Source organism: Oryza sativa, chromosome 7, assembly GCF_034140825.1.
Source record: "Oryza sativa Japonica Group chromosome 7, ASM3414082v1".
NCBI lineage: Eukaryota > Viridiplantae > Streptophyta > Magnoliopsida > Poales > Poaceae > Oryza > Oryza sativa.
Window position 1 is genome coordinate 11,600,902 of NC_089041.1, and position 11,222 is coordinate 11,612,123.

Below are 11,222 nucleotides of genomic sequence, written 5' to 3' on the forward strand. Positions count from 1 at the left end.
ACTATTTGACAACTTTTGCCTACGTGGCGTGCCATCGTGGCGTGTCCGCATGGAAAGCAGCCTCAACCCCACCCGTAAGCCCTTCTCCTCTCCTTCTTCTCCACCTCCGGCCGTCGTAGCCACGTCCGCCATCTCCGGAAGAAGGTATCTACTAATAATATGCAACTTATTAGCCATTTCATAAAGCATGCATTGCATACTCTTCGACTTCCATGGGACCCAATGTAGCTTCTAGTGCTAGCAACATGCGAAGGTGAACTAGAAAGCAAAGTTGCACAACTAAATTACATCGGAAAATCACAAAGCCTAGGCTTACTGCATGTCAATTTGTCAATACCGTGTGCCACATTTGCTCGAGCAACTCTATCATGATTAAAGGTCTCACAACTAAACATGAAGCACATTTAGCATCGCATTGATTTAGGAGGACGGATGAAGCAGCAGAAGATGCGGTAGATCAGCTCCAGCTCCTTGTCGTCCATTTACCTACGGAAGTCGTCGTAGCCGACGCGGCCATCGCGGTTGCGGTCGCATGCGCGGAGCAGCTCGTGGGCATAGCCGCCGCCGTCCCCTTGCCGGCGGGGCGTGGCTACGAAAGGCCGGAGGTGGAGAAGAAGGAGATGAGAGGGGCTAACGGGTAGGATCCACGCTGCTTTCCACGCGGGTACGCCAAGATGGCACGCCACGTAGACAAAAGTGGCAAATAGTTAAGAAATCATCTCTCTCCAGTGGCAAATTATTATGTTCGAACCTAAGAGGGGCATTTGGATAAGTGGCAAACCTAAAATTGGCAAATAGTTAAATTCCCCGTGCTCTGGTTGCTAGAGAGAGAAAGGGTGCGAGCTATAGCCCATCTGATACTGAGAATTAAGGGCTTGTTTGGGAGCTTAAGAAGCAGCTGCGAAGAAGCTAGCTGGTAGAAGTTCTGGCTTCTAGTTCATTTTCCAGATTCTACAACTACAAATTCTCAGAATCTGGGTAAAAAACTGGACAGTTTGGGGGAGCTTCTAGCAATTGGAGATTCTAGGAGAAGCTGCAGCTACTAGAAGCTCCTCCAAATAAGCTCTTAGTTGGTTGGCAGCTAGCTTTTTAGCTTCTAGCTTCTATTTTATTTTCTGTATTTTGCTTCTATTTTATTTTCTGAATTCTACAACTACATTTCTCAAAATCTGAACTAAGAGGGTGTTTGGATCCTTTAGTCCTAGGACTAAAAACTTTAGTCCGTGTCTGTTTGGATGGAGGGACTAAAATGGACTAAAGGTCATTAATTGCACTGTATAAATACCATGTTACCCCTGAAACCATACAAGATAGGGTTGTGCATGGGGGCAGCAAGTGGAAAGAAGCAACTTTAGTCCCTATAAGCTTCTCCCATAGGGACTAATGGACTAATGCAATTTTAGTCCCTTTTAGTTATCCCTGTTTGGGACTTTAGGGACTAAAGTGAAGGTAGCCCCTCCAACCAAACATGCCCTAAAAACTGAACTGTTTAGGGCAGCTTCCGATTCTAGGAGAAGTTGTAGCAGGCTAGCAGCTAAAAGCTCCCCCAAACATGTCCAAGGATTTGTGGGGCCTCGCCTACTAGCTAGGACCCAGAACCTAAAAGAGCACAAGTCTCATAGTATTATCTGGTATTAAATAGAAGAGTTTACTAAATAAGTCGACACAGATGGAAGACAACTAGCAATGAGGATACGACCTCTATAGTGCGGTCGGACGCCTCTCTCCCTATATCGTGTTTCGCCCGGAGAAAGGGTGTCCCATTTTTTGCTCGACGTTTCTCACTAGGCTACGGGCCACACGTATGTGGCATGTGTTAAACGATCAAATTTGGTAAAGATATGAGCTAGGTTTGACATTGGAATCGAAGCGGATTCGGCAAAGAGTTAGATTCGAAGAACAGAGTATGCATCGGCTGGAGTCTGCATCGGCTGAGATGAATCGGATAGAGGACAGCCGATACAGCCGATGGAGTTGGTATAGCCGATTCTAACGAAGATGGCTTCGGGGCTGTTTCTAGAATCGATTGACGTGCTTCACAGGGATTGCCACGATAGAGATAAAGCTCTGAATAAGGCAATTGTATCTATTAATTAGGATGTTATTGTTAACAAGGATTATATATTATTAATATCTACAGTCGATCGAGTAGATTCAATTCTTTCTTATTCGTTCGTGATTGCCGATCAATTCACATATGACATCGGCCCAGAGATAAATGATACGTCATCGGCAACTAGCCGATCGGCTATTATTTATGGATTTAGCCATGGTTTCTTTGTCTTCATTTCTTGTTGATTGCAGGATCAAATCAACTGGCACGCTCACACACCTAAAGGCAAGCTTTTGGACCTGCACTGGAGTTAAGCAGATCTCCTAGGCCTCGTGTTTTTACATCAACAGTTATGTAATTTCCTTAGAGATATGTTTGGGCAAAAGTCTGCCACAAAGACTTATGGTATCTTGGAGTTTGTTAGAGATAAGAGTCGTGTCCGGCAAGGACATATTTTGTATCTCGGGTATAAATATGACCCGAACTCATGTAATCAATTAACATCAGATCAATACACTTTTGGCGCATCGCCACCCTTTTTACTTTCGTTCTATTTCAACGAGTTCTTGCTTTGAGATTGAGCTGCATCAATTCGATCTTCTACTAAAGGTAAACTTGTCATGGCGGCTTGCGTTCTCGGGATTAGTGCTTCCATCTTTATGACAATCTAATCTTATTTATGTAATTCGTCGAGTTATCATATACACTTCGTAATCTTTGTTAGTTGCGCTATATAACTTATTATCGGCTGATTCTTACTGTTAGGAAGCAATCGGTAGAGTTATATCTTGTTATTAGTTTAGATTATATCGTGTATCTACCATCTCTTAGAAATTTTCATCATCTTGCCTAGATCTTATACTTGTTTTTATACTTAATGCTGCATCGGTTGAGTTCGATCTATTAAGTAATATCAATAATTATGATATCTAGCTTGTTTTATGATCATTGAGGGAGATAGCATTGGGGTTTCAGCCGATCTTACCTGATTTAGTTATTTTATATCTCATATGCTCGAATGATATGCTAAATCTGCCCTTTATATTAAGATCTTATTGCATTAAGGTATATTAGGCTTCTCGTTTAATATATTCTGCTTGTTTTTGATATCTTAATATAGAGTGATATCGGAGTATTAGCCGGTACATGCTAGATTTATTTGATCGGCTATGCTATAAACATATATATAATTAGTACTTTATTATATATTTTGACTTAAGTGATTTATACTGTCTCGACATGGCGACCGATCTATCCCAATCACTTAGTTTAAATATGTATCGTAGTAGGGATTATATGTTAATATCTACAGTCGATCGAGTAGATTTAGTCTTATCTTATTTACTAATGACTGCCAATCGATTCCAATATGACATCGGCTCGAAGATAAATGATATGTCATCGACAACTAGCCGATCGGCTATCGTTTATGGATTTACCCGCGGTTTTCTTGTCTTTCATTCTTGTTAATTGTAGGATCAAATCAACTGGCACGCTCACGAACCTAAAAGCAAGATTTTGGACCTGCACTGAAGTTAAGCAGATCTTCCAGGCCAGTGTGTGTTTTTCGCATCAACAGTGTGGAATCGAACGGAATAACACATGGACGCGCTATGTGAAAAATCCTAATAAGGAAGGAGTTCAATAATAAGCCCACAAACATCACTCTTAAATCCCAGCAAGCATATGTAAAGGCCCATAAAACCGGTTTTGCCAGAAGAAATAAGATTACTTTTGATCTTATCATGATGTTAAGCTTGAATCACAGCTGCAATATCAAATATAACGTGACTCTCAACTTGCAATACCAAAGTATTATGCCCAGTTTTGGTTACTGCTCTCAGCGGTCTCGTTGATAAAATTTGGACATTTTGTAAAAAATTAAAACAAATTTTAGTTTAAATTATTTTGAACTTGGCTAATTTATTAAGAGGTTTTCTAAATCTGAACTATCACAATAAGGAAAATAGCGGTTAAAGCAACATTTTGAGAGCCACAAGAGGGGTGAGAATGTTGCCATGTTTCCTTGCTTTTGGAAGCAACGCATAAATACTTCATGGAATAAAGACCAACGGCTACTTACAAGCGACAAGAAGACAACATATCTGGCCTACGGATCCTATTGAACGATGAGCTGTAAAATGGATTACATTCGAGAGGAAACATGAAATGATATATGTACAAAAATAATCAGAGTAACCATAAGCTTTGGACTCGAAATTGGTCACCCAAAAAAAAAAACGTTGCAGGATTGTTATAAAGATGTACAGTTTGTATCACAACTAAGAAGGGTACACAGAGACAGCGTTACATCACGGTCATCTTAGACTATGTTCACTCACGTTTACAACCGAAACAATGCAACTCCGATAAGCTAATGAATCCAGCAATGTTTCAAAACCTCCTCTGCTTCTGCTCCGTTAGGAGCTGCCACAAATTTAAGGCTGGACAGCTTCTAGGAGCTTCTCATACACTTGCCGTGCTGACAAATCTTCAACCTAAATAAGATAACGTATTTTGTCAAAGAATAAGTGTGAAACAATAACAAATGAAAAGAAAATACTTTGTAGCAATGACTCACAATCAGAAGCTTCGACTTATTATTCCATCCTCTTTGAAGGGTCATCTGACTGAGTCTTAAGCCAAGAACCTGATTCATAGCATGAACTTGTTCGCATCAGAGGGTCAGAATGCTTATTGTGAAACATTAACACATTTTTACATGTCTCAAAGTAGATGAACATCCTACGAAAGTGGAATTCAATAAGATAACATGTTCCCAATAAAGGTACCATAAGAGAAAATCACCTTGCCCATGAACTCTAGTAGTTCGTTGTTTGCTTCCCCTCGAGCAGCAGGAGCAGCAACTGTTACTCGAACATCATCAGCATTCACTCCTTAAAGTAAATACAGTTTTGTCACCAGAATGTGTTGGGCAAGTGAAAAAGAAAAGCAATTTAACATTGAATTGTCCAGTGTGTTGAAAACTTTCAAGGCTTATCTAGCATTATTTATCATAAACTTAGCAAGTAGTATTTTAAGTATGACTTCCTTCCAGTTAGATCAACACAACATACTTGTTATTGCTGACCGTTGTGCCCGGTCTTCAACCTCAATGGCTACTTGGACAAGGCCACCTTCCAATTGTGTGATGCAAGGTGGTACAGGTGCATCCTGCCATTTCAAAGTGTTGTTAGCTTAGAACATGGAATAATAGACTAAAAGGACTAATGATATAGTTCACATGGCTCATGGTAAATTGGTAATACATGTGGATTTGTTTCAGCCGCCACTGAGCTTAGTGCTCCATCAACAACATATATGAATGGAGCTAGCTCCAACTCCTCTTCTGATCGGTAACAAACGAAAAGGCCGCATCCCAAACAACTCATACGGAACTGCTTTTCAAGCTTCCCTTCTCCCCTGCATACATTAGAGAATCATCAAAGTTTGGAGTGCAACCTAGTAATTATATTAACCAAAATGATCCAGATATGGCATATAAGAATTGTAAATGGTGATGAAAATTGTAAATGGTGATGACAAAACAGAATGCCTATAAAAGTTTAGAAGTTAAGAAATTAATGAAGGGAGAATGTGTGCAACAAAATCTATTGTTATGGTGTTAAGTCAGGCAAAACTGTGCACAGACACACTGTGTTAAGAAGCAGTACTGTGCTTTCTTCTAGAAAAGAACTTGTAGCACTGAATTTTGCAGTTCATAATACCTGATAATTGGATGAGTAATCACCAGGAGTTGAACTCAATATGAAGAAGATTACAATCACGGTACACATAACATAAGATCTGTTGGTGGCAGCCTGAGCTCAAAAGCCTGGAAGCAGAGGCATGGTACAGGCCATGTAGAACCCAGCCAGAGTGACACTAGATCTATTGAGAAGCGATCGCTGCCATGGCATAGTCAATATACAGACAGGTTCAGCTCATCAGCATTATCTCTTGTGGTAGGATGGGACCAAGCTAATCCAGAGTTCCAGACGTTTTTTCTTCTCCTTTATTTTTTGAGGCAAAGGATGTTATTCTAGTATTTGGTATGTTTTAAACTGTATTGTGTATTCTAAATTTTAACTTTCTCTACCGAAAAATGTGATTTTGCTTTTCTATTCTTCACTCGAGTACAATCTCCAACAATCCTCACAAACTAAGGCCAGGAATATTTATCAGAAGTTCAGGTCCATCTCAGGCATGTCCCAGGTAACCAACCAAACAGCCACTTAATATCTATAAATAATGCAAGAATATCTAAGAAACTGAATGGTGTTTTCCTCTAAGACTAAGAAAAGATTCATAGGATGACTAATATACCGTTTCAACAGGACCTTTCCTGCCTCCTTCACATTTAGCCTTGAGAGATGTTTTTTCTTGTCTAGTACATGTGCTCTGTCAGTCTTCCTCTTTGGCATTTTCTGCAATTGGGTATCTTTAGAATAAACACATCAGAATGGGGAAATTTCCAGACAGTTACAGTCTCAACAATAGATACTAAATACAAAATCATGTTCCTTAAACTTAAAAAATGGTGAGCATTATATAGCACGGCAATTAATTTTGTGATCCCAAATATCCTTTGGCAGGTTAGCAACTAAATAGAATGACTCAATATGTCATAAAGCACAATCCCTCCAGTTGAAGATAGAGTTGCAACAGTTACAAATGGCATTCATATAACAAGGTGGTAGGCTTGCAGATAGTAGCTTTGGCTAATTCTCTAAGAAACGAAAATCAGGAAACAGAACCCAAATCCACCACATTGTTGTTGGCATGATTGAAGGATTAGATTCAACTTCTGAGTCAGTTATTGAGCTGAATCAAAAGGAATAGATAAAAGATATGAAGAGCCTAATAACTTAACATGGTTGTTCCCCGGACATCTAGTGTAGTTAATTCCAAAGAGGTTTTAGCCCATTTACCAAACAGGGTTCAAATGAAATTCGAAAATTTTTCTGGTGGATTAGAGCTGCCAAAAAACAAGAATTATCATAGACTACCAAGTATGCTGCTGACCTAGCAGAACTGAAGCACTATAATTGGTCCCATGTAACCTACTTGCTATCAATTAGATCATTATGTCGTGCAAAACAGACCTAATTTCACTTGTTTACGTAACAATCATCTTCAAATGGCATATCTTTAGGATTAGGGCTCAGATTCCAGTCAATAGCATAACAGCAAAATCTACCCAAATCACTAACCAAAGGAAGAATACAATACGCAGTCACCCTTGCAAACACTCTGCATCTCTAAAGTTTTTTGGTTTAATTCTGGACAAGTTTCATGAAATGGAGATTAACATAAGACATTCAGATTGAACAAAAGTTCACAAGCAAGGCCTAGGGTAAAAGACAAAATAACCACTAACATCAATGAATAATTCCTTCGTAGAAATAGGAGACTAATCTACATGGATAGCCCAGCCTCTGGTTTTCTGACTCCCACATTCTGTTGTACAAAACAATACCAACACACCATGCAGAACACTAAAAACTGATTCTGGTGAGCTCGGATAAATGCACTACTGTATGTGGGCCTATATCACAAGTTTGCTACAGAAACAGGTCTACAGTTCTTATCAAACAACAATTGGTATGCATACATAACAATTTTATTTGATCCCAAAATGGTAGGTGGTTTCAAGTATACTTGTAAACAACATATACTATATGCAGAGAAACAAGACCAGATTTGTTCGTTCATCGTTGTAATATAAGCAAGCGTGAAAATCTGCAAGCTAGAACCCACACAAAGAACATGAATTCTCTAGAAGGTGAAATCCTATGCTCGCTGTGCCTGTGCTGCTCATGCTTGTGAGTAATTCGCAATGATTAGATCAAAACTACACCTAAAGATTTCCCACTGAATGCTGAGCTGTATACTAGTGTAACATAGAACTAATCCAGAAGAGTAACACGGATCTGGTAAAATTTAGCAACCTGAGCTCTTGGGCGAACAAGAAGGGGAATTCCCCAAAAGGGGAAACGAACAGGAGGGAGGGGGAAAGAAGCTGACCGGTGATGAGGACGTGGGAGGCGCAGTGCTTGCAGTAGTAGACGAAGAGGTCGGACTCGGGCCCCTCCGGCAGGGCGTCCTCGCTGGAGTACGTGTGCGTCGTCCGCTTCGGCATCCTCCTCTCCGCTCAGCTTGCTGCGCCGGCGGGGAATATGCCCCCGACAGAGGTATAGCACGGCTGCTCAGGCGGGCGCACCGTCGAGGAGGGATCCGCGTCGCCGGCGATGGGTGGGGGGCGGGGCGGGGCGTGCGGTGGGAGACGACGGCTGTAGCAGCGGCGGCGAGGTTGGTGGTGGACTCGACGAGGTCGCAAGGAGGAGGAGACGTGCGCTGCGCCTGCGACCGGTCGGATCAGGAAAGAGAAATTACAGCACTGACCTTGGGCGTGTTTGGGTTGTTTTTCTTGTTCCACGATTTATTTCGTAAGCTAAACTTAAATTCACTCTTGATTTGTTTTCATAATGAAGAGAAAAAAATTGGCGACGTAGTGAATTTGATGGAACTGGGGCGGCGATATGTTTTCGATTATAAGTGGAGAAACTGGTTTATAAATTATAGGTACGCTTTTTAATATAAAGGTAAAGAATATATAAGATACGATAAAGAAAGTTATATTGTAAAGTTTTGGAATTTTAAAGGTTGATTCTTAAAGATAATTTTAGCCTATTAAATTATGCAAAGAGGGCCAGAAGTGAAAATAGTGAAAGAAATCTAAAATTATTAAAATGTTAAATTCTAAACATTTTAAAAATCAACTTGTACTAATTCACAATTCGACCAAAGCAAACTCATATTAATAAATCAAAAGAGATGCATATTTAATAAATAAAACCAAATTAGACGCATAAGGAACCAGAATTCAACGAAGCACTCGTTACCTAGGTTTAGAAGGCTTAAGCAATACAATGCATGAACGAAACATTCTAAAAACCGCCTTAAGTTTCTTTTATTGAAAAATTTTCAAATGTAACTATAGTACAACTTAATATAATTACATTATAACTACATTATAATTACATATAACTAGTATGTAACATGCATAAAAAAATTCAAAACAAGGAGTTTAGTTTAGCGGGGAGGCACGCGCACATGAAGTTGGAGGTCGTGGGTTCACTCCCGTCGGTTGTGCAATGTTGCTATTTTTCCCACTCCCCCTTCTGCGTGAATCTTAAAGCCAATCAAAATATCCAAATTTCCCCATTTGATGAGGAACTAGGTTTCGATCTTCTGATAGATATGGATAGCTTTCGATTTGGTAGAAACTTGACACATACAATCCGGCTTTCGATCAACACAATCCAAATCCTGCAATCGCGACACCACGTCTTTCTGGTTATCAATCGTACCGAAACCCGATTATCTCGCCAAGAAGGCTAATCCCTATATGCGAATCGAAGAACACAAGCAAGAACAAGATAGATTGTGACTCAATTTGCAATTGAATGATTAAGATCTCTGTCAGGGTTACGGGTCAGGCATACCCTCTACCCTTTGATATACATTACGTATCGACATGGCATACCCACGCGTACGCGGATATTTCCTTTATGATCTAAGGAAACTTTTCACGAAATCAATAGACGGGAAGAGTCCTTCTCGGACTGAACTGGGTTACCTACGTATTGTATTGGGTCTGGTATGTTTGAGTCCTACTCGGAGAGCTCCAGACCTGCGATATAAAAGGGACCCCCCGGGGAGGGCATAGATCATCGAATCTCAGAGCCAACACAACCCACACAGCCTACGAAGCCGGAGCCTGCGAGGGGCCAAGTCGTCGAGAGCTAGTCGAATCAACTCGACTACAATCTCGCTGGATCCGACAAGTTCCATCGTTTCCTTTGTAACCTGTGTTTTCCACCATATAATCCCATATCAACTGGATTAGGGCTATTACCTATCAAGGGGCCTGAACCAGTATAACTCTTGTCTTTTGATTGCTCGATGTCGTACTACGTAGATCCTTGTACCAGCGTACCCCAATACCCTCTATATTCGGTCTACAGGTATCACCCGTCGACAATCTCAAAATTGGGTTTCCACAAACCAAATCACCACGACTCATCTGGTTATTAACTGTGCCGAAACCCGATTGACCTCACTGAGAAGGTTAATCCATATATGCGAATCGAAAAAAGCAAGCAAAAACAAGGTAGATTGCAACTCAATTTGCAAATGAATAATTAAGATCACAAAGTTGGGGTTCCACAAATCGAACTAGCAGCGAAATTGAAATGGTAGGAATAATTTAAACAAACCCAACTCTAAATGATGACAGCTATTGAATAAATATATGATTTGGGGCGTCCTAAGTTTGCCCTAGGGCAAACACCCCCTTGGGATTAGCCTACGACACAATTACAAAGCCCAAGGACCAAATTAGACTCGGACTGGATGAGGTACGTGACTTGTTTTGCAGATTCCCGACAACCCATTAGGAATTTTGATGTGAGACCAAAATCATTTGAAAATAAACTCTATAATATTTCCAAAAAGTACTCATGGGCCCCGCGATTCCTTCTAGATCAATGACTAGGTACGTTTGAGGTTGATGCTGCAAGGAGGTCTGAATCCAAATCCAAAACGTGCAGAATTTTATTTTTTTTTGCCTTATATGGACCAAAAATAACATGATAATGTTGGAATAGACTTGGGGAAGGCCTTGATTGGTCCCAATCAACTTATTTGATCATCCGTGTATTCCTTGCGCTCAGTCTCTTTCCCTTTACCCAAGCAAGCACATCTGTAAACGAGAACACACAAAAGTCATAGTGCAATTATGTTTGTTCAAATATATAACATATAAATCTCACGTAGAAAATATGCACCTTTGATTGATCTTTGATTGATGAATACATAAGATAATGATGGTATATTCGAGCTAGTGATGTCCCCCACCACTCCCTCATTCGCATGAATCTTGAAGCGAATCCAAAGCTCTAAAACTTGAAAGTTCTCATCCGCCCGAATCTCATAAATCTTGAAGCGAATCCAAAGGTCCAAAATTTGAAAGTTTTGCTCCAATAAAATTGTCAACAGATCCATTGCAATTCCGTTTATCAATAAAACCAACCGTAGCTCTCGCTAGTTACTCCCACCCTTAATAATTATAGTGACCCACCACTTCCTAATCACTAATATGGCT

At 40.3% G+C, this 11,222-nt stretch overlaps 1 protein-coding gene across 2 annotated transcripts; it reads right to left on the reverse strand.

Moving 5' to 3' along the window:
* Window positions 1-4,273: 4,273 nt before the first annotated feature.
* LOC4342960 (UPF0235 protein At5g63440) lies at window positions 4,274-8,452 on the reverse strand. 2 transcript variants are annotated; one of them, XM_015789163.3, is made up of 7 exons: window positions 8,081-8,452; window positions 6,380-6,480; window positions 5,323-5,476; window positions 5,131-5,227; window positions 4,862-4,950; window positions 4,635-4,703; window positions 4,274-4,551 (listed from the first exon to the last, which is right to left on the reverse strand). In XM_015789163.3, the coding sequence occupies exons 2-7, from the start codon at window positions 6,475-6,477 to the stop codon at window positions 4,492-4,494; spliced, it is 567 nt and encodes a 188-aa protein (XP_015644649.1). In that variant the 5' UTR covers window positions 6,478-6,480; window positions 8,081-8,452; the 3' UTR covers window positions 4,274-4,491. The 2 variants fall into 2 exon arrangements, with proteins under 2 accessions (XP_015644649.1, XP_015644648.1); XM_015789162.3 differs by having other exon boundaries at window positions 6,380-6,494.
* Between the last annotated feature and the right edge of the window lie 2,770 nt (window positions 8,453-11,222).

Bases quoted from the DNA above. Each gene is read 5' to 3' on its own strand.
- LOC4342960 (XM_015789162.3), bottom strand. From the start codon at position 8,195: ATGCCGAAGCGGACGACGCACACGTACTCCAGCGAGGACGCCCTGCCG. The intron at 5,477-6,379 runs GTATATTAGTCA...TAATGTATGCAG, and splicing joins GGAAAGGTCCTGTTGAAACG to GGGAGAAGGGAAGCTTGAAA. The intron at 5,228-5,322 runs GTATTACCAATT...TTGAAATGGCAG, and splicing joins CGGCTGAAACAAATCCACAT to GATGCACCTGTACCACCTTG.